Here is a 21,479-nt window from a genome sequence, read left to right on the forward strand (position 1 = left end):
GAATCTCAACGGATAAGACAAGTACCCGCCCTTATCGTCCGACCGCCTGGCGTCATTGATTTTTCGTTAATACCAGATTTCTCAGGCAGAAATTGTTAAATTGTATGGGGTTGGAATTGGTCCAGGAAGAATATATATATAGAGGGAGAGAGAATGAGTTCAAGTACTGTTCTCATAAGTAGTTCGACTCGAATATATACAATTCGGTCGGACCTACACCTGTATGCTCTTCAACACGTTACCGCCAAAGTCTATCAATTATTCTGCCGGCCGCAACATCTTCTCTCCCGCCAACCTTTTTCACTTCGCTACAAGATACCCCAATTCTTTTCTTTTACCCAAACCCGAATCTTTATTAATCTGCCTTTTGGGCTACTGGAGAAGCATAAGCTTCTAAGTTGCCCAAGATGATGCACCCGGCGCGACAAGCTTATGTCGAGGAGACAGAAGACACAGACATGGGGGGCATCAGCTATGCCGATCTTCGTAAGTCGTTCTCGAACAGCTTTCATTTGAAGCCTACTAATAAAGTTATAGCCACAGACCAAGACTATGATATGCCCTCTACTGCAGGGGGTATCCCAACCGAGCGGGCCTCTGCCATTCTATCGCAATTCGAACGGAAACGGAGAGCAGCAGCGATGGTGGTTCCAACAGATGACACACGAGTACGCGTACGACTACGAGAGCTCGGAGAGCCAATTACGCTATTCGGCGAAGGACCATCAGAGCGACGCGATCGTCTGCGTGAACTGTTAACCGACATGGCGGAGCAACAAGGCGGAGTCGAGATAGAAATGGAAGAAGCCGAGGAGGAAGGGGAACAACAAGAAGAATTCTTCACAGAGGGAGGGAACAATTTACTCGAGGCGCGGAAAGATATTGCGCGCTATTCTCTGCCACGCGCAAAGGCTCGCGTGGCCCGGCTTAAGGACGAATCAACAATTACACTTCGAACGCATATCAAGCATCGCAAAGCCGTCAAGGAGAAGTTACAAGGATTTGATCTTTACGGGTCGCAGATTGCTGGTGATCGTCCGGTAAGCATTTGTCGATTCGCGCCGGACGGACAGACAATCGCTGCTGGAAACTGGAGCGGTGGGATTAAATTGCTCAGCGTACCCAATCTGGAAGAAAAAGCGAGTTTCAAGGCGCATACGGATCGAGTAGGTGGTTTGTCGTGGTTCCCCGGCGCCACTCTCCCCAGCTCGAATGTCTCACCCTCAACTGTCAATTTGATCTCCGGAGGCGGCGAAGGAAATCTCAACCTCTGGGCTCTTGACCAAGAAAAGCCGCTGGCTACGTTAACTGGCCACTCCGGCCGTGTATGCCGTACCGAGTTCCACCCTTCGGGTCGATATGCAGCATCGGCATCCTTCGACAGCTCATGGCGGCTGTGGGATGTTGAAACGGCAACCGAGCTTCTCCTACAAGAAGGCCATTCGCGAGAGGTCTATACAGTGGCTTTCAACAACGATGGCTCTCTGGTGGCTAGTGGTGGATTCGACAGCATCGGACGTATCTGGGATCTGCGGACAGGACGCAATGTGATGATCCTCGACGGTCACATACGCGAGATCTACGGTATGGACTGGGGCGTTGATGGTCACCGGGTACTGTCTGGTTCCGGTGATGGCTGGGTCAAATGCTGGGACTTGCGACAGATGAAGGAGACGGGTGGAATTGGTGCGCATAAAAGCGTGGTATCGGACCTCCGCTGGTACAAGGGCGTAGAGTCTGCATCATTCTTACCTTCTACGGATGGCGGGATGGACATTGATGGTGCTACACCAGCTGCCGATAAAGCACCGGAGGCGCCCTCGCCCCAGAAATCAGGCACATTCTTCGTGAGCAGTGGATTTGATAAGAGTGTTAACATTTTTAGCGCGGATGACTGGTCCCTGGTGAAGTCGCTGAGCGGCCACTCGGGCAACGTCCTTAGCACGGATATCAGTGACGATGCAAAGTGGATTGCCAGCTGCGGTCACGATCGTACTGTGAAGCTTTGGGGGATTGAATGATTCAGGTTTATACATTGGCTCTCCAACTATCTGCCGTATGCTTCCTAATTGGAAATAACATACAATTCAGAGAACAAGCTGTAATTCGCCGAATACATATGTAAGATTTATCAAAGTATCCAGAGTGTCGATATCCTGGTAGTCTGTTCCTGTATAGTGGTCACGTGTCATGCGGGGATGACGTAAAGCGGTATGCCGAGGGCTTTTTATCAACTTTGAAGTGATAGCTCTTCCCTTGACCTTGCCTTGGCCATAAACATACTGCATAGTCATGGCTTTCCATCCACAGAGAATTACACAGCATCTCTGTCGCACAGCAACCCCACGGCCGCTCTCACGACCAACCAACTCGCTCTCAAATATAAGCCAAGATGCATGCATGTTCTGCCGATATCGCCAGCCAGCGCGAGGGCTCACAACCCTCCCAACACGTCGATTTCCCATAATCCAGACACCCATGATACAGCACCGCTCTGCCTCAACAGAAACCTTTACTCCAACAGGACCCAGCAAACCCACCCTCGCCGGCGCACCAGACATAACCAACCACTACACGATCTTCCCTCAAACGCTACCAGCCGGTCCACCACCCAGCTCGGCGTTCGCAATCCCAACCAGCGATCTCCGCCGCGAATTCCTCCAGTTGCAGGGCCTGGTCCACCCAGACAAATACCCCAATGGAGCAGAGAAGCAGCTTGCCGAGGGTCTCTCAGCGCGGATCAACGAAGCGTACCGGACACTCCTGGACCCGTTGCAGCGGGCACAGTACATTCTACGGGAATGGCATGGGATCGACGTGACGGCGGAAGACGCGTCGACTAAGCATGCGCTTGATGCGGAGACGCTGATGGAAGTTATGGAAGTGCAGGAGACCATTGAAGAGGTCGGGGCTTCTGCTGATGCGGAGGCGCAGATCAATGCGCTTAAGAAGGAGAATGAGGGGAGGGTTGTTGATTGTGTGGAGAGACTTGGGAAGGCGTTTGAGAAGGAGGATTTGGAGGCTGCGAGGAAAGAATGTATTCGACTGCGGTTTTGGTATAGTGTTGGGGAAGGGTTAAGGGAGTGGGAGCCTGGGAATACGGAGATTCGGTTGATGCATAGTAGTTGATTGATTTTGTATATTATTAGATGTTTTGTTTTGGATATATCTGGATAGACTCTACTCTTTTACATATGACATCTGGAGAATATTGGATGTATTGAAGGGTGTGATTGGTGATATATTCCAAGGGCGCCAATTATAGTCGTAGATTTCGTACTTTTCCCCTATAGGACAGTCGATTAAGCTTGTTTCGGAAAGAGGGGACAAGGAATATATTCAACCTGTCGTAGAAGAGTCCCGAAAGGATTGAAATGCCTATTCTTGTTAATCTACCCATAAATATCTTAAATATCTGTAGATGTCATTGCTAATCCAACCTCGGTATAAATTAGGTACCTTTTTAGGGCATCGTTGTCACTGTTGACCGCTACATTCCAAACGTCGCAAATATCTCCAAGACAAATCAAAAATTTAATGAGTAGGTGAAGCTTCAAATTTCATATGGAGCTCTCAGGAACAAACCAACCAGTGAGGCCACAGATTGGGTTCTCTCGAGGCTGGGGATTGGGCACAAACCTGCTGACGCCAACGTCGCCCAACAATTGGACAGTCCAGGATCCAGTTATGACCAGCCGTTCTGTATGGCTGCTCTCTATGGTTCTTCTGCGTTGTTTTTTTTTGTCTCGGTGATGGCGGCATTTCATTCAAATGGTTCAAATGAACAGGTGGAGGGTGGTTATTGGCATTGGGGGGGTTTAACAAGCCAGGCATCGAGAAAATAGTGCAGGGCGAGCAGACACCACGACAACATTCAAATCTCTTTTGGCCCCATTTCGCATATCTTATAGAGTCATCAGGTCTAGCGTTAGTACAATGGGTCCTGGAAATGCTTCCTGCCCCCATCACAGCTGCACACGTTGCAGACTACTATCTTTGCCCAAGAATGCCTCCGGTGCCTCGGGAATTGAAGGTAAAATATTTAATGGGACTGTCCTGCATGTTAGAACGTAGATAAATTTCATCTCACCCCTTCTATAGAAGGTCAACTGTCTCTCATGGAGTCTGTTCCCAATTTTAGCAGGTATGGAGAGCGCATCTCAGTCTATGACTCAGGTATATACTGTAAGTAGACCGCTAATTCAACATCTTCAGTATCGTCCACTCACCGTCATTCACCTTCCTTGTCGGCCCACGACATACGAAGCTGACGATCCAGTCGGGACTCGCCGAGCATGTCTCCAAACCACTCCATAATCTTATGAACGGTCCGACCAGGGAATCAAAACACCGAATCGCCGTTCTGGAAGAAGATGATGTCGAGACCTTTGTCGCATTCTGCGAGTATGCGTACACCGGTGATTATAACGTCCCTCGTCCCGAGCGGGAGGTCCAGGAAGAACACAAGATTGGGGTAGTCGAGAGCTCGCCGAGTACCGCCACCTGGAGAGAGAATTACCGGACTGGTTCAATGTCGTCGACTGTCCCGCCCCCAGCTCCGTCGCCGCCTCCGCAATTTCGTCATCGGGGACAAGCAGCGTACCACCAGTCTGCACCTGAACCTGAGCCGCCAGTACCTCAGCCCGTGTCTGAGCCTGCGCCCGTCGAGGTCAAGGAATCGGTTACTCCAACCTTTACACCAGAGCCTGAGGTCGAGTCGGCTCCAGTCGAGGTAACAGAGCCGGTGCCAGAGCCAGAGACATACCACGAAGCGGAGAATGCCCCAGCGCCACCAGCCGAGGAAGTGCCTGCCGACGATGAATGGGCTGTTCCGACTGAAGAACCTGCGACATGGGAACCAGAAGAACCCAAGGCAAACAAGAAGAAAGGGAAGAAAGGGAAGAAAAGCAAAAAGCAAGCAGAGCCTGTCGAAGAGGAACTTCCCGCGCCAGCCGACCCTGTCAGCCTTACGCCGCCATCCACACCACCTCCAGAAGTTGCTGCCGAGCCTGTCCCAGAGCCAGCAGCAGAGCCCGTTGAAGAATGGGCTACAGCAGAGCCTGCACCAGAACCAGAAGCAGAGCCAACTGAGAACTGGGGACAGCCAGCTGATGAGCCTGCACCTGAACTTGAAGCTGCACCTGCATCCAAAGAGCCCGAGCCTGCAGAAGAACAACCAGCTGCTCCGGAAGGTCCGATGGAAGATTCATGGACTCAAGACAGAAGTGAAGGCACCAGCATTACCCAAGCACAGCGCCAACGACCAATGCTCGACATGTCCTTTGCCAACCAGCAGGCCACCTCACCCTGCGAGCCCGGCCTCAACCTATGGGACGAGTTCACCTCCCTACAATACGGCGAGCCAACAACCTCCAAACCCACCCCCGTCGAGACGCCAAGCAACGAACTCCCCTACATCACCTTCCACGCAAAAGTCTACGTTTTCGCCACACGGTACCTAATCCCAGCTCTGGCCCAGCTCTGTCTCCGAAAGCTGCACCGCGACCTGCTCCTACTGTCATCGACAAACTTTGAAACCGCCGATCTGGGCAACTCCCAAATTCTAGACGGCTTGGCAGCCACCAAGGCGCAGATGGTGTTGGAGCTGGTACACTACGCCTACACCAAGACGGCCCGACTGGAGCCGATTTCGCCGACATCCGCGACGCAACTTCGGGAGAACCAGCTACGCCGACTGGTGGTTCACTATGCGGCGTGCAACGTGAAGGAATTGGCACGGTATCATTCGGCGGAGGATTCGGTCTCGGCGACACCTTCTTTGCGGCCGATGGATGCCAAGACGGAGCAAATTGAGACTTCCACTTCCCCTAAGAGTCTTCGTGCTTTGTTGGATTTGACGACGGAGCTGGCCTCTGATCTTGTCTACCGCATGATGTGAGTGGATGTTGTGATGTGATTGGATATGGGATTGGAATGCCCAGAGTTTTGGTGTGTTTCTGATTTTCTGCATCAAGTTGATATATGATTTCATGCGTTGCTGCCCTGAAGATGTTCCGAAGGATCTGGCGTTCTGTTGCATGTTGCATGTTGCAATTTTTTTTTTTTTTGCATAATTTGAATTTGTCGTTTTCGAGGTGCATTGCATTATCTTCCTTTTGTTCTGCATGATCTTGGTATTTTTTTCTTTTTCTTTTTCTTTTTCTTTTGTCTCTTTTGTTTTGAATGAAGTGGTTTTTATATTGTCCATCCATGGTTGTATGTAGGGTTCCGGGTGATCAGTGGGATCCCGAGTTGATAAATCATAGACTCCATAGACTCCATAGAGAACTCCATCGACTCCATCGACTCCATAAGAAGACCCTGACTGTGAGAAAGTGGATTTTCGGTCACATCGTTGCATGGGTTTCATGAGTTTCATGAGTTTCATTAGTTTCATCACATATGTCCTCAGAACAAGGCTGGGCATCTTGGCGAAAGATAAGCCAACCAATTCACCAATGATAATCCCAGGAATCCCTTGAGGGATGATCGACTGATCGACAAAGATGCATTTCAGAATAGGATTCTTGGCGAGAATGGTGTCAATAGTGTTGTTTTGATGGGGCTGTGTGAAGATAAGAGAAGGTCAGGGGAAAAAAACGCCAAGAAATTCCGAGTACGTCAACGTTCCGAACTCCACCTAACGTCAACTTTACAACTTCTCTCCTTGATCTTCATCATTGCGTGTACTAATGTATTGAAATGGTTCGACACCTATGTTGTACGTTGTGCATACACGCAATGGTGTTACCTGGTGATTCCTCGGTTCACCAATTTCCCTAGTCCTTCACAGCCACCGAACTGAAGCTTGGCAGCGGACCGTCAACGATGTGTAGATCTTCGTCCTTGGCGTTTGGCGTTTAGGCACGTTGGACGCGCATTGGAATCCCGGTTTAGACTTTTCTATACCTCCTATATATCCTATCGGAAGGGTTCGGCGTGAAACAAAAAGGAAATCACCGTCGGGCCGAAGGAATTCGGGTTTGAGATTCATCATCTGAGTAACAGGTCTCTGATTCAAATGATGAATATGTTGAACTGACACAATCTGGTTATACAGTAGCTTGTCAATCGGCCTTGTACTCTTTCACCTCAAGGACCAGGTTATATCGATTGCGCCGGGGGAGGATAAAAAAAAAGGCGCTACGCCCCAATGATTTCTACATGTTCTTGGCAGAGTCCCATGCCCTTGACTTCACAACCACCCCCCTAGGCATCGAAGTTTTCCTCTACATGCGTCTAACCTGCCCGGATCCGCAGTGGATCACAGTGTTTCTAGAACTGCCCCTAGAGGAACCAACCGCCACCCCCCTGATGCGGATTGGAGTATGATGAATCGTCCGAGCCCAACATCCTGGGCCGATCTATTCTTATAGATTCCTCTTAGTTCGAATTATGGGGTCTAACATGCCCGATTGAGACCGCTGGTAGGTCCGTTTTAAAGGACTCCATTTCCTTGACTACCTTCTCTACCTTGTATAGAATCCCTTTCTAGTTTCTAATCTATTTTTTTTGTAAAAAGTAGAGTCTTGGAACTTCTTGGCTGATCTTCAGTGAATTATGGGATTGTGGAATTGATATGCCTGTATACTCTTTGGATTCGTATATTAACATCTCCCCTCTCGCTCCTTCCAGTTCATTCACTTCATTACATTCATTATCATTTCAATTACCTCAATTTTTCTGCTTTGACTTTACTTTTCTATTGCTTCTATGACCCATTGGTCTATAGTGTCTTGAATACATTCACTCTATACTCCTTTCTTCTTATGTTCCAATCTTAGGGCTTCATCTATACATTGCATCAAATCATCCAATCTACATACACACACAATGTCCAATCCAATTCTACTAGGGGCCTACCCTAATCACAGCCAAGAGCTTCATCCTCCTCCATCTGCACCACCATCCTCTCATTCCGACGCACCCTTCATGAACTCAGAGAAGTGCCAGAAGCCCTACCCACTGAGCTTCCGCGAACGCCTTCGCCATTTCACATGGGCATGGTACACCCTCACCATGAGCGCCGGAGGTCTAGCCCTCCTCATCGCGAACCAGCCGAACAAATTCAAAGGCTACCGCGAGATCGGCCTAGCCATTTACCTCTTCAACCTTGTCCTCTTCTCCCTCGTCTGCTCTCTCATGGCAGCACGCTTCATACTCCACGGCGGAGCCCTCAACTCCCTCCGCCACGAACGTGAAGGCCTCTTCTTCCCAACCTTCTGGCTCTCCATCGCAACAATGATCACCGGTCTGGAGAAGTACTTCGGCGACAACCCTGCCCCGTCCTTTACAACAACCCTCGAAGTCCTCTTCTGGATATACTGCTTCTGCACCTTCACTGTCGCCGTCGTACAATACTCCTTCCTCTTCGCCTCGCGCACCTACCGCCTCCAAGCAATGATGCCCTCCTGGATCCTGCCCGCCTTCCCAATCATGCTCAGCGGTACAATCGCATCCGTGATCTCCTCCCGCCAGCCCGAGCGCGCAGCAATCCCAATCGTCACCGCCGGAATGACCTTCCAAGGTCTAGGTTTCTGCATCTCGTTCATGATGTACTCACACTACATCGGACGGCTGATGGAGAGTGGACTTCCGTGTCGGGAACACCGACCAGCGATGTTCATCTGCGTCGGACCTCCGGCCTTCACGGCGCTTGCTCTGGTTGGTATGGCGCAGGGACTCCCCGAGACATTCAACGTGATGGGGAGTGCGGATACTGCTGCTGATGGACGGATGCTGGAGATACTGGCGTTGGCCGCGGGCGCGTTCCTGTGGGCGCTGAGCTTTTGGTTCTTCTGTGTTGCTGCTATTGCGGTTATTCGGTCGCCGCCGACGAACTTCCATCTCAGCTGGTGGGCAATGGTTTTCCCTAATACGGGGTTCACAATTGCTACTATTACGCTTGGAAATGCCTTTGACAGTGCGGCGATTAGAGGTGTTGGCTCTGCGATGACTATCTGCATTGTCTGCATGTTCATCTTTGTCTTTGTGAATCATGGTCTTGCGGTCTATCGTCAGGATATTATGTATCCTGGTAGGGATGAGGATACATCGGAATGAGATGCTCTTCCGACCGAGAGGTTCTTGTCTCTCGTGCTCTTTTTGGTTGCTTTCTTGTCACTTTTGGCATTTTCTCGGCTTCTTGCACAACCTTTCTTTGCATTCTTTCGTCTTCTTTCATTGCACACACTTCTGTCCTCTCTCATTGTTGCCTTTTTTTTCATTCTGATTTTGATCTTCATGTTAATTTCTGCTGTTTCATCTCCAAAGCGTTCAAGCACTGTCTTTGTTCTGGTCCTGTCGGAACTCCTCTGCATCTTCGGCGTCTCATGTCTTGTCTGATCTTCCACCTTAGCGTCTACGCGTCAATAGAATTAGAACGAGAACAAATCATCCCATTGCAATCATTCCATAACTACCTAGTAATACAAAGAAACAAAAGACCAAACCCTTGCGGACAAGTACGGAGTTCAAGAACAAAAACAGAAAGACAAGTCACGCGACCATAAAGCCCTACCTGGAAGTCATCATACGAAGAACACTACACTACAGAGAAAAGAAAACCCAAGTCGAACAGGAATTTTTTTTTTTTTTTTTTTAAAAAAAAAAAGGCTCGTCTTGGCTTCATCCCGAAGGATTACTGGACCCCAGCACCGCGATGAGGTGCGAGCCGTCGCTGGGGAAATGGCAGGATAAATGGTAAGATAAATGGTAGAGGACGTTGCAGAACAAACATGATGATGAAGTCCCTCTCTTCACTTCCCAGTCGGCACTAGGTTTCCCTAGGACCGGTGAGCAGAAGGCGGGGGATAAATGGCAAACAAGAAACCCGAAAGATGTAAGATGTAAGATAGAAGATGAATAAATGGTAGAAGACGTTGTGTTCCAACATAGTGACGACGTCCCTCTCTTCACTTCCCAGTCGGCACCAGGTTTGCCCCGGGACCGGTGAGCAGAAGGCGGGGGATAAATGGCAAACAAGAAACCCGAAAGATGAAATGTAAGATGGAGAGTGGGAAAGGGAAGGGAGGGGGTGCATAAAGATGAAATATGAAGGATGGGGGGAGAAAAAGAGTTGGGGAGATGAAGAAGAGAAGAGGAAAAAGGGAGAGAGAGGGGTATTTATAAACAATAGAGTCGATGGCCTCAGGATACACTTTTACCTGATCACCCGGGCAATGTGTATGTCACCATTATGTCAACGTCAATATGTATGAAGTAGAAGTACAAGTACAAGTAGAAGTAGAAGTAGAAGAGAAGACAATGATATTGAATCCTATGTAAGAGATTGTCACCTTGCTCTAGCAAGTTTTGTTTGGGTATCATGATGACAGGAAAAAGCAGTCTTTTGCCGCACATGGCTTCGTCGCAGTGGAGCGACAGGTCGAGTTCATGCTCGACAGTCAAGCCTTGGAACGTCTGGAGCTTCTTGGAGCTGGCGCGCACTGGACAGACGGCCAGAAGCTCGCGACGCCGACGGCATCTGATGGACTACCACGTGGCCCCGTCTGTTGGGAAAGAGTGAACTGCTGAGGCGAGACTTCCCGAATTATTTGGCAAAGACGGCCCTCAGAGTGGTGGTAGACTTGGGATGAAGTGCGAAAGCCGTCCACAGCAGCTTAAGCAACCTTTCTGCCGACGTTACCGATTCCACGACCGACAATGCTGACAATCACATCTCCATCTCCATTGTCAGGTGCATCACGGATACCCCAGCCAGGGGCACCGAACTTGGACAGGTCTCGGGCGAGCTGGACAACGTTGGGATCAGCAATCACATCTCGGCCAACCTGCAGCCGCCCAACATCCTCCGAGCCCATAGTCATGAGAGTGAACATGGTTGTCGCAGCCGCAGGAGCCACACAACCTCCCTTGGCAACCGTCTCCAGAAGTTGGAATGCACACTGCTTTCCAACTTCCTCGGGGGCTTGACCACCCTGTGGTGGAGAGGCCACATCGGCTGAGAAGAGGCAACCCGTAGAGGACTCTGCTACCAGGGACAACCCAAACCCAAGACCGATCTTCTTCTTCGCCTGAGGGTTGGTCTTATCCGGAGCTGGGACCAAAGGCGCAGACGCAACGTCGGAGAAGATATAAGTATCAGGGCTGAGTGGGTTGAGGATACCACGGGCAGTCTCAATCATGCGAGCATTGTTCGAGCCAGACACACCAACCGAGTATACAACACCACGGATGCGCTTGATGCGGCCCGCGTTCATCAAGTGCAGGGTCTTCGGCAGACGGACCTGGTGGCCAAACACGAGCTGCACTTCACCACCACCACCCCTACCCGTGGGGCCAGTGTTCGATCGTCTCAAGATACGGAGCTCGATGTTGTTGAAGATACCAAATTGTTTGTACAGAGGGAGGATCGCAGTGCGAACGCTGTCGACGGACATATCTCCGGTCTGTGTCGACGAGGTGATGACACCGGGTCCTGTGAAGAGCACCTTCATGGGTGCTTTGGCGAAGGGGGCCAGTAGACAGAGCGGGATCAGGAAGTAACTGAGACCGCGGTTACAGTTTGACGGAATCTCGTAGGTGATCATGCCGCCACTGGCTCCAGTACCGGCCGTGCTGCCAGTGACCAAACCCGGCTTGTAGACAAGCACGGTACCTGTGTATGAGATCTCCATTTGAGAACCATTGGTGATTGCATCTAGGAGACGGAGGAAAGAAATTTCATGAGGCGCAAGACCCGGATTCGTGGGCGACGAGGAACGAATTTGCGAAATGTGGACTGTGCGACCGGTGAGGGTGGACAAGACCAAACGATATACCAGATTGTGATGGGATGTAAACCGAAGGGGGGGTTGAGAGGTGGCCATTTTGTGTGGTTGGTCAAGACTCTCGCCGTTAAACACTGTAGTTTGACTGTTGGATTCGAGATATGAAAAAGAAAAATTGACGGAGGGAAGTTGATCCGGGCCGGTATTTTAAGTCCGGGGTGGGGCTGATATCTCCGGGGATCAGATCATCGTTTTTGATTTCTAAAGGGTTCCGACCTCATGCGACATTTACAAAAACTTACAAAGTAGACTCTGACAAGGTCATATCTTGATATATTCACGATGCTTCTTCCAGCGCTGAACATCCCCAAATGGTAAGCCCTGTTAATACTTCACATATATATCTATTACAATACCTCCCCCCACTATATGATTCATCACACGACCCATAAGCAAGCTATCCCCAAATCCATGCTAACGACATCTATCCAGGCTCGAAGAAAACTCCCATCTCCTCCAACCACCAGTCAACAACTACTGTGTCTACCACCCCTCAACACCAGCCACAGCCGGTTACACAGTGATGATAGTGGGCGGGCCAAATGCCCGAACCGACTTCCACATCAACACAACCCCAGAGTTCTTCTACCAATACCGTGGATCAATGCTCCTCAAGACGGTCAACAACTCAACTACACCCCCTAGTTTCCAAGATATCCCCATCCACGAAGGCTCGATCTTCCTGCTGCCCGCAAATACCCCACATTGCCCCGTGCGCTTCAAGGATACAGTCGGTGTTGTGATGGAGCAGCCGCGGGCTAAGGATGCAGTCGATGCTATGAGATGGTATTGCAAGAGCTGCAAGGAGATTGTCTGGGAGAAGAAATTCGTGTGTGTTGACCTGGGGACACAGGTTAAGGCTGTGGTTGAGGAGTTTGCGGCCGACGAGGAAAAGCGCAAGTGTAAGGCTTGTGGAGAGATTGCAGCGTCGAAGTACCAGGATGGGGAAATCGTGCAGCCGCCGAATTATCCTGAATAGTGTATACTGATCTGGTCCATTAGAGGGTGAGGTTGGTGAGGCCGTAATTGTAATATTTTTCGGTCATTAATGGTTATGAGTGACGAATCCAACATACTTTGAGATGGTGGTATGAATAGAAAGAAAAAAAAAAAGAGAACAGAATGAGATAGATACGTCCCTCGACATACCAAAGTGTGATGCAAGTCTAGGTCAAGATACAACGGACATGCAAAGCTCTTTGTATAAAACGACATCTCATTATGACCAAGGTTATGGTATTTATTACAAGCACACAGCCCCTACCGTGTTGCAAATTGTCTTCCTCCCCCCCGAAAGAACACCATTTATTAACCGGGGTAACCGACCCAACAATCATGTACTAGAAAAAACACCCCATAGATGCGTGCAGCAGAGAGCTGCAATCTTGTGATGCACCGGACTCATGCCCCAATATATCCAGAACATTATTATTCATCAAGCGGGCAGTCGATGCTTTCATGGCCATCTCGCTCACAGAGAGCACACCACTTAGATTCATCGATGATTCCCGATGATTTGCCGGCAATGGGAGCCATGGATGAGCCCACGGATGAGCTCAGCCCGCCAATGCCCTTCAGTCCTTCCATCACCACATCCCGTCCTGTCTTTAGTGCAGGGGGGGTATCGGAATGAATGGAGGAGGCTTTGCTTTGGAGGGGTTCGGTCTTCTCAACTGGGTGCTCATCGGAAAGTTCATCGGCAGCATCATGTTTAAGATTCTTCCGTCCAGTGGCGTTCTGGCCAGAGCCGAACATGCTGGTGCAGTTTAGGATGTCGTGGCCGCCTGTTTCACAGATCTCGCACCACATGGTGTCCTCGTCGGAAGAGCGTTCAGATTCATGCATGGTCTCCAGTCGTGATTGAGAAGAGTTGGAGATACCGCGGTGATGCCGGGGCTCCGAAGGAGCATCGTGCCAGTCGGTCGGGACCACTGTACGATCAGAAAGACGGTTGGGGTTGGGGTTGGGGTTGGGGTTGTTTGAGTGGTTGGAAATATTGCCGGCAGAGTGCGAGGTCCTGTGTTGCTTTGGTGAAAGAGTGATGGTAGAGCTGCGGCGACGACCACCAGACTGCAGGTGCATTTCTTGAAGTTGACGCTCGAGCTCTTCGATTCGATTGTCTTTGCGGTTTGTGGTTTCTTCCACCTCTTGCAGTCGAATCTCGAGCTGACTAACGTGCTCCGGATTATGATCATGATCCGCCGAGCCGTTCTGTCCCAAACCTGCCGCGCTGGGGTTTCCGCGACTCAATGAATGAATAATGGCTTTGAGTCCTCGAATCTCATCATCCTTCTGGTCCAATTCACTACTGCTTCGAGGTCCGTCTGCGGTAGCGTGTGCATCTTTCAGCGCAGCGACGGAGTGATCACGCTCCTTCTTCAGCTCCAACTTGGTGCGTTCAACTTCACCGCGGAGGAACTCGACTTCGGCCCGAGCCTCGGCCTCTCCACGCCGGGCGTCCTCGAGGCCTTCCTCTAACTCCGAGACCAGCTCTTCCAACTGCTTGAGCTGCTGCGCAACAACCTCAACATCTTCGCCGCGGTCCTGCAGTTCTTTATTATGCTGCATAATCTCGTCGATACGCTGTTCGTACACGCGTTCTGTTTCGGAGGCTGCGATCTCCAATGTGTCAAGGGTGCTTCTGAAGTCTGCGCGGTGGACGTCGAATTCGGCTGTTAATTGGGTAATCCGCTCGTTGCGTTCGCGTAGCTGTGTACGGAGCGATTGACCCTCCGATCCCTCCATCTCTTCCAATGTCTTTTGGAACTCGCTCAAAGTCCCAGACTGCTCATCGAGCTGCTTATCTCGGTCCAGAAGCTGCTTCTCTAGACTTTTGATCTGATCCTTCAAGTCTTGAGTCTCCGACGAGGGCGGCCGGCGGAAGTCCGATGGCCGTCCATACGACGACGAATCATCATCCACACTCAGTCGTGACGAGGGTCTATCAGACAGCCGAGACGGAGCCTTGACGGGGCTACGCATAGCGCTGTTCATCCCGCTAGTCCTGGATGCTGCCGATGGTGTACGCAAACCGGCCAAACTTAGTTTTGGAGGAGGGGGCACGCGCGGGGATTCGGGTCGAGGGAGAGAGGGTCTTCGGACTCGAGGGCGGGGGGTTGTAAGAGCCGTACCGACAGATTTGCTGAAGTTGACGGGTCCCCCACGTGCAGGAGTGGTCGGAGTAGAGATATTCGAGGATCGCCTTGTGACATACTTGTTGTTGTTCATGGGAACGAATATGCCAGAACCCGGGATCGAGGTTGCGAAGTACTTCCGGCCGTCGACATCGCCACTGTTTTTGCCGCGTTGCGCGTGTTCGGAGCTCAGTTCAACACCTGCGAATCGCCCGGCCTTCCCCGCTACCGATCCCAAGTATTTAATTGTCCCATGCATGCCACCGGGGACATTCACCACGTCACCGACCTGTATATCATCGGGGTGCGCCATTGCGGAGAGATATTAACGATATGAATAGAAAAAAAAAGAAAAGGTGAGATGCGACTGTTAAATAAGAGGTCCGGGCGAATATCAATAGCCCTTGGAAGGGTACAGAAGTCAAGGGTGTAGAGGGAGCGTTAGGAGAATGCAAGGATACTAAGTTGAAGGCCCAACTTCCATGATTAGGAAGAGAGGGGGAAAAAAAAGACAGACAAATGAAAAAGACAGACTCAACTAGTTCCCAGCTGAACCAGTTAGAATATGGGAGAAAAGAGAGAGAGAGAGTGTGTGTGTATCGAGAAATCCAATTCCAATATAACAAGAGATAGGGGGGGGGACAAGACAACAAATAAAAGACTCCACTCCACGTAATGCCAACCGACATCTTCACCTTCCACCCCTCTCCTTTGCATATACAATCCTTACCTCTCTGTATCTCTAATCGACGACGATCTTGTCTATTCTGTACTAAATCTTGCGCATCTACCTACCGGACGTCCCCGGGCCCCGACACCTCTACCCTCTACCTCCTACCATCGCATTATACATCATGGCGCAATACTTCTTCGACCTCCTGTACAACTTCACGGATTGCATGTGTTGCTTTCCCAGCTCTCCACAGCTAAAGATCAACAACCGGAGTTTCAAGCTCCTACGTTTGTTGGGCGAGGTATGGATACCCGATAACGATAACTGCAAGCTGGTCTGAACTGACAACGCAACAGGGCGGATTTTCCTACGTCTACCTAGTCCAAGATAAAGCGAGCTCCGAATTATTTGCGCTGAAGAAGATCCGCTGTCCGTTTGGTCAGGAATCCGTATCACAAGCCCTGAAAGAAGTCGAAGCCTACAACATCTTCAACTCCCAATCCAACATCATCCACTCGATCGATCACTGCGTATCCACAGAATCCGGCTCGAAATTCAGATCCGATGGTGGAGATCCGGGCTCGAAGACGGTCTATATCCTACTCCCATACTACCAGCGCGGTAATCTCCAGGATGCCATCAATGCCAATCTGGTCAACCATACCAAATTCCCAGAGAAGCGGTTGATGGTCCTGATACTCGGTGTTGCCGATGCGCTTCGCTCGATGCATCAGTATCGGGTGAAGAGCGGGTCGGCGGCTACGCGAAAGGCGAAGGGTGTTCGGAGAGAAGGCGAGGAGGCAGACGAGGAACGGACCATGCAGATGAAACCGAAACGGAGGGCTAGCCAGCGCATAGCGGAGGATGAGGCGGATGAGGAGAATGCCCCCCTGATGGATGACGAGGTCACCCGGAGTCAGGAAGGTGTCGAGGATGGGGATCTGCGGCCCTATGCGCATCGAGATGTCAAGCCAGGTGAGATTACATTTTGGCTAGTGCCGAAATTCCGAATCGATCCGACGAGCTAACTATCGTTATAGGAAACATCATGATTGACAACAACGGGCAATCGCCCATTCTGATGGATCTGGGCTCTTTGGCGCCCAGCCCCATCGCTATTACGTCGCGCTCGCTCGCCTTGGCGGTACAGGATACCGCAGCAGAACACAGCACGATGCCATACCGTGCACCGGAGCTCTTCGATGTCAAGACAGGGTCAATCATTGACACCAAGGTGGATATCTGGTCGCTTGGGTGTACACTCTACGCCTGTCTCGTGGGCAAGAGTCCCTTCGAGGCACGCAGTGAAGAGACCGGTGGAAGCTTGAGCATGTGTGTTCTTGGCGGTGACTGGCGATTCCCTGATGAGAAGTCAGGCGCTTCCAAGGGTAAATCCAAGTCGGGCGAAAGCGAGGATTCATCCAAAAATGACGACCCTGCGATCAGTGCACCCGTCAAGGATATTGTTCGGAGGTGTCTCACGGTTGAACCCTCGGAACGGCCCGACATTGATGAGCTTATTGAGCTCATGAAGGGTGTTATTGATCAGATGCCGGAAGACGACGTGGCAGGTCCATCACACTAAGGTCTACAGGATCCTGTGTGTTTCCTATTTTGTCCGCGTTCTTTTCCTTTGACCGGCAGGCTCCGTATGCGCGCGATTCCTTTAGCTGTACATTATGAATGCGAATTTGAATTTCCTGATATCAGGGCTGACCACTACGTTTTTGCTGTTTGGAGTTCTCAAGCGTGTCTATGAGTTGCAACCTATAATTCCCTTTGATATTCATCAATATAATACTTGCTCCCATGTGAGGTCGAATATATACTCCGAGATGGCTTCATGATGACGAAATTCCGGGCTTGTGCACGATTCAAATCAAGCAGGCATAGGCATCTCTAGAGATCAACCGATCAACCCAAGCTAAACAGAATCCAGCACAATGAGCAATACCTTCGATGACAAGACACAGGGGGCGAACGTGACGAAGATGTTCCCAGAGCGGGTGAAGCAAAAAACATGTACCGCCACAACCCCAACAGACCCGGTATATAAACTAACCAGTTTCCCACGATAGTCCTAATCGCCGGTCTCAAACGAGGCGATCTCGCGGCCACAACGGCAGACGCCCTCGCCCACGGTGGCGCAAAGACCATAATATACACGGGCCGCTCCAAGTCCGAACTGCAACCTGTGATCGACCACATCAACCGGAAATACAAAACGGTCGAGATGATCTTTGTGACGGCCGATCCGGGCAGCCTTAGTTCATTCCGCGAGGCAGCTCATACGATCAAGACCCTGGGCGTGTCGATCGACGGGTTCATTGGGTTTCCCGATGTCATGGCTGTACCGTGGGAACTCACGGCGGACGGAGTCGAGTCTCATTTCCAGAAGAACTACCTATGTTATTTCCTGCTGTTGAATCTGCTGTGTGATGTTATGGGACATCGGTCGAGAGTTGTTCTGGTTACGTCTAGTTTGCGGAATGAGGCGCCTGCGCCCTCGTGGGATGATTTGGAGTTTGAGGTGAGTTTGCTTTTGTTGGGATATATACTATATGTCTGCTGGTGGTATATGTTGATTCGGATAGAATGGAGAAAATTACCACAGTCTCGATGGATATTCGCAGTCGATGCTCGCGATCATCTTGTTTATCAAGTCTATTGCGAAGAAGTATCGCGGATCGATCGCTGCGTTTTCTGCAAATCCTGGAAGTGAGTCAGAATTGAGAGATTGGTGAATGTGTAATCATTCTTATTGGATCCAGTTACCAAAACCAACGTTCAGACATATGTGGCATGGGATGAGATCAAATCCTGGCTGCAGCGAAAGAAAGAAGGTATGTCTCTGATAACAGATAGCGAGAACCATTTGATTTGACCGGATTTCCAGCCGGTGAGGATATACCGGTCCTTTTACAACAAGCGCCGAAATCCCTTGCGCAGGGGAGTGCCACAGTGTTGCGTGGATTGCTCGATCCGGAGCTCGAAGGTGAGATAACCAGATAACCAGATAAACAGGGGGATGCATGTTACTGATTGGTGGATATGAGGAGATCAGTCCAATCTGGAGCCTTTCTAGACCATTGTCAGATACCCAAGTTACCACATCTCGACTTCCCAGCGGGTGAAGAAAGTGCAGAGGCATTATGGAAACGAAGCTATGACTTGGTTGAGTTGTTTCTGTCCTAAATAGGGAGGTAATCTATTGCCTGGTCAGTGTGTCAGTGTGTCAGTGTGTCAGTGTGTCAGTGTGTCAGTGTGTCAGTGTGTCAGTGTGTCAGTGTGTCAGTGTGTCAGTGTGTCAGTGTGTCAGTGTGTCAGTGCTGTCAGTGCTGTCTGGTTGGTCTGATAAGTATCATAAGCGTCGGACTAAATACCGATGTGCTCCGTATATTCCCAGTTAATTGGAGATATCTATACTTTGAAGTGAATGATTGGTCGAAAAGATACTCCAAAATAACCCAAGACCATATAAGCGTTCAAGCCAAGGTCAAAGAGAGAGAGAGAGATACAATATAAACAGAATATCGCCCAAGTGCCAGTTTTGCGGGGAAGATAGACTCCAACTCTCTTATCTCCCTGATGTCTTTATGTCTTTATGTCTTCATGTCTTCATGTCTTCAATGCAATCAAGAGGTCGATCTTCCCCTTTAAGACACCATGTCCCCTGTCCCCTTATCTTTATCCCTTTTCTCACATATTTCCTTGATTTAAACCCTTTCTTCGGGAACCCTCTCTCATACTGGAACCTGAGAGTTTTCTTGAATTAACCACATACACACATCGCATCGGAACAGTACTCCACCATGGCGCCAGTCATCGACAGCTCAGTCGTTCCTGGCACCGTGACTCTGGTGGACGTGAATCATGTCTTACATACCCGGCACTTGGACCATGGAGACCGTGACATAGTATTGATCCCTACCCCATCAAATGACCCAGATGACCCCCTCAATTGGTCTCGAAGACGGAAACTTCTGTCAACTGCTTGCGTGAGCATGTGAGTACAGGTTACGACAACCTGACCTAGGGATCAGTGTTGATATTTCGTGTTTCTAGCTATACACTGTTCTCAGGAATTGCCTGCTCCGTCGTTTACTCAGTGATTACACCGCTACACGAACAAACGGGATTGCCCATCAGTACCTTGAACGAGGGAAGCGGGTACATGTTCTTGTTGGCCGGCTGGGGCTTGCTGTTTTGGCAACCTTTCGCTATGCAGTATGGCAAGCGTCCGACGTACATGTTGTCATTGATAGGAATCTTGGTACCTCATCCTGAATCGGTTGGATATTTGAGAATTATAGCTAACAAAGCTAGGGTATGACGATGTGGGGGTAAGTGAAGTACCATGCCATGTCTGCAATGAGATATGACTAACAACTAACACCGCTCAGACCATACGCAAGCACTAAAGGTCAATGGCTCGCGCGAAACATCGTCTTGGGTTTCTTCACAGCACCCGTGGAAGCGCTTCCTCAGATCTCCGTCACGGACGTGGTAAGTTAAACCCACCTTAGGAAAGAACCCGATGCTCACACAGCAGCAGTATTTCACCCACGAGCGAGGAGCATACATGGGTCTTTATGCATTCTTCTTAGCAGGAAGTAACTACTTTGCGCCGGTCATCTGTGGCTTTATCGCCCAGTACCAGGGCTGGCGATGGGTATTCTACTGGCCGAGCATCTTCGTTGGCTGTGCAACTATCTTCCTCTTCTTTTTCTGCGAGGAAACAAACTATACTCGCACACAGCCCGACGAGCCTAGGTCTATCATAACCACAGAATCCCCCAAACTTAGCTCGGACGGCGAAAAGGAGAAATCTGCCGCTGTTGACATGGAAGCTGCCGCTGGGGTTAGTATCAGGTTGGGCCACACCAAGAAGTCGTATGTGAAGAAATTGGCGCTTTGGGGACCGAGCCAGGAGCAGAACACTTTGTTCCGGCGACTCTGGCAGTGTATTTACTTCCTCTCATGGCCCGTTATCTTCTACGCTGGGTAATGGATACAATATTTCCGGGTTTGATATGCATGTTTGACTAACATGCACAAAGCTTCTCTTACGGATCCTATCTGGTATACTTCAACATCTTGAATGGAACAGCCTCTATCATTCTTGGCGGGGAGCCATATAACTTTGGGTCAGTCTTATTATTTTATCACCCGATGAACGAAGCTAACCTGTTACAGATCTTCCATGGTCGGTCTGAGTTATGTAGCGCCCATCATCGGGGCAATCCTGGCGTGAGTTCTTCAGCTTGGCCCGATATTACAACCAACGCTGACAGAAATAGATCCTTCTTCACTGGCCGATTCAGCGACTGGCTCACTATCAAACTTGCCCGCCGGAACAATGGTGTCATGGAGGCAGAGCACCGTCTCTGGCCCTTCCTCGCTTGTGTGGTGCTTGTGCCTTGTTCCCTTATTCTTTGGGGTGTAGGCGCTGCCCATGAGATCCACTGGTTTGGGCTCATTGTTGGAATGTGCATTCTGGCCTTCACGAGCACCTGTGGCATTACGCTTAGTGTCAATTACTTTATTGACAGCTACCGAGAGCTGAGTGGCATTGCCATGGCTAGTGTGATTCTGGTTCGAAATACCATGTCTTTTGCAATTGGATATGGGTAGGTTCTTTTCTTCTCCAGTTCTGGCAGAAGACAAACACTAACTTCATTTAGTATCACGCCTTGGATCGATAACATGGGGTACCAGAACTGTTTCATCTCTGCTGCCTTTATTGGCATGGCATGTGCTTCAGTCTTCTTCGTTATGATCAGGTTTGGAAAGACATTCCGCGAACGTTCTCGCGAGCAATACTGGAAGCTTGTTCAAGAGAACTGGGAGAAGGGCATGTGCAATTAGAATAGACGTACG

At 50.1% G+C, this 21,479-nt stretch overlaps 11 protein-coding genes across 11 annotated transcripts; 9 read left to right on the forward strand and 2 right to left on the reverse strand.

Moving 5' to 3' along the window:
* Positions 1–401: 401 nt before the first annotated feature.
* Positions 402–2,021, forward strand: N7537_009951 (putative pre-mRNA splicing factor; the record flags this gene model as incomplete). Its single annotated transcript, XM_056901005.1, has 2 exons — positions 402–486; positions 538–2,021. The coding sequence occupies exons 1-2, from the start codon at positions 408–410 to the stop codon at positions 2,019–2,021; spliced, it is 1,563 nt and encodes a 520-aa protein (XP_056749673.1). The 5' UTR covers positions 402–407.
* A 457-nt stretch (positions 2,022–2,478) lies between these two features.
* On the forward strand, positions 2,479–3,129 carry N7537_009952 (J-type chaperone JAC1; the record flags this gene model as incomplete). Its single annotated transcript, XM_056901006.1, has 1 exon — positions 2,479–3,129. One exon carries the CDS (start codon positions 2,479–2,481, stop codon positions 3,127–3,129), a length of 651 nt encoding a protein of 216 aa, XP_056749674.1.
* Positions 3,130–4,118: 989 nt separating this feature from the next.
* On the forward strand, positions 4,119–5,899 carry N7537_009953 (uncharacterized protein; the record flags this gene model as incomplete). The annotated part of the gene is made up of 2 exons (XM_056901007.1): positions 4,119–4,144; positions 4,216–5,899. 2 exons carry the CDS (start codon positions 4,119–4,121, stop codon positions 5,897–5,899), a joined length of 1,710 nt encoding a protein of 569 aa, XP_056749675.1.
* Positions 5,900–7,833: 1,934 nt separating this feature from the next.
* On the forward strand, positions 7,834–10,007 carry N7537_009954 (tellurite-resistance/dicarboxylate transporter family protein; the record flags this gene model as incomplete). Its single annotated transcript, XM_056901008.1, is given in 4 exon segments — positions 7,834–9,037; positions 9,615–9,702; positions 9,721–9,841; positions 9,876–10,007. The coding sequence occupies 4 exon segments, from the start codon at positions 7,834–7,836 to the stop codon at positions 10,005–10,007; spliced, it is 1,545 nt and encodes a 514-aa protein (XP_056749676.1).
* A 205-nt stretch (positions 10,008–10,212) lies between these two features.
* Positions 10,213–10,536, forward strand: N7537_009955 (uncharacterized protein; the record flags this gene model as incomplete). Its single annotated transcript, XM_056901009.1, has 2 exons — positions 10,213–10,283; positions 10,338–10,536. 2 exons carry the CDS (start codon positions 10,213–10,215, stop codon positions 10,534–10,536), a joined length of 270 nt encoding a protein of 89 aa, XP_056749677.1.
* An 86-nt stretch (positions 10,537–10,622) lies between these two features.
* On the reverse strand, positions 10,623–11,831 carry N7537_009956 (RNA 3'-terminal phosphate cyclase-like protein; the record flags this gene model as incomplete). The annotated part of the gene is made up of 1 exon (XM_056901010.1): positions 10,623–11,831. One exon carries the CDS (start codon positions 11,829–11,831, stop codon positions 10,623–10,625), a length of 1,209 nt encoding a protein of 402 aa, XP_056749678.1.
* Positions 11,832–12,022: 191 nt separating this feature from the next.
* Positions 12,023–12,771, forward strand: N7537_009957 (3-hydroxyanthranilate 3,4-dioxygenase; the record flags this gene model as incomplete). The annotated part of the gene is made up of 2 exons (XM_056901011.1): positions 12,023–12,106; positions 12,225–12,771. The coding sequence occupies exons 1-2, from the start codon at positions 12,075–12,077 to the stop codon at positions 12,769–12,771; spliced, it is 579 nt and encodes a 192-aa protein (XP_056749679.1). The 5' UTR covers positions 12,023–12,074.
* A 449-nt stretch (positions 12,772–13,220) lies between these two features.
* On the reverse strand, positions 13,221–15,239 carry N7537_009958 (CAP-Gly domain containing linker protein BIK1; the record flags this gene model as incomplete). Its single annotated transcript, XM_056901012.1, has 1 exon — positions 13,221–15,239. One exon carries the CDS (start codon positions 15,237–15,239, stop codon positions 13,221–13,223), a length of 2,019 nt encoding a protein of 672 aa, XP_056749680.1.
* A 541-nt stretch (positions 15,240–15,780) lies between these two features.
* N7537_009959 (putative serine/threonine protein kinase ENV7) lies at positions 15,781–17,184 on the forward strand (the record flags this gene model as incomplete). The annotated part of the gene is made up of 3 exons (XM_056901013.1): positions 15,781–15,900; positions 15,956–16,574; positions 16,640–17,184. The coding sequence occupies 3 exons, from the start codon at positions 15,781–15,783 to the stop codon at positions 17,182–17,184; spliced, it is 1,284 nt and encodes a 427-aa protein (XP_056749681.1).
* A 358-nt stretch (positions 17,185–17,542) lies between these two features.
* On the forward strand, positions 17,543–18,611 carry N7537_009960 (putative oxidoreductase, short-chain dehydrogenase/reductase family; the record flags this gene model as incomplete). The annotated part of the gene is made up of 5 exons (XM_056901014.1): positions 17,543–17,621; positions 17,678–18,129; positions 18,194–18,317; positions 18,371–18,442; positions 18,496–18,611. 5 exons carry the CDS (start codon positions 17,543–17,545, stop codon positions 18,609–18,611), a joined length of 843 nt encoding a protein of 280 aa, XP_056749682.1.
* An 800-nt stretch (positions 18,612–19,411) lies between these two features.
* Positions 19,412–21,467, forward strand: N7537_009961 (putative MFS transporter; the record flags this gene model as incomplete). Its single annotated transcript, XM_056901015.1, has 9 exons — positions 19,412–19,605; positions 19,665–19,872; positions 19,926–19,942; positions 20,003–20,105; positions 20,155–20,603; positions 20,660–20,746; positions 20,796–20,849; positions 20,900–21,229; positions 21,284–21,467. 9 exons carry the CDS (start codon positions 19,412–19,414, stop codon positions 21,465–21,467), a joined length of 1,626 nt encoding a protein of 541 aa, XP_056749683.1.
* Positions 21,468–21,479: the final 12 nt, after the last annotated feature.

This window comes from Penicillium hordei (assembly GCF_028827395.1).
Source record: "Penicillium hordei strain IBT 12815 chromosome Unknown utg000005l_segment0_segment0, whole genome shotgun sequence".
Classification (NCBI taxonomy): Eukaryota; Fungi; Ascomycota; class Eurotiomycetes; order Eurotiales; family Aspergillaceae; genus Penicillium; species Penicillium hordei.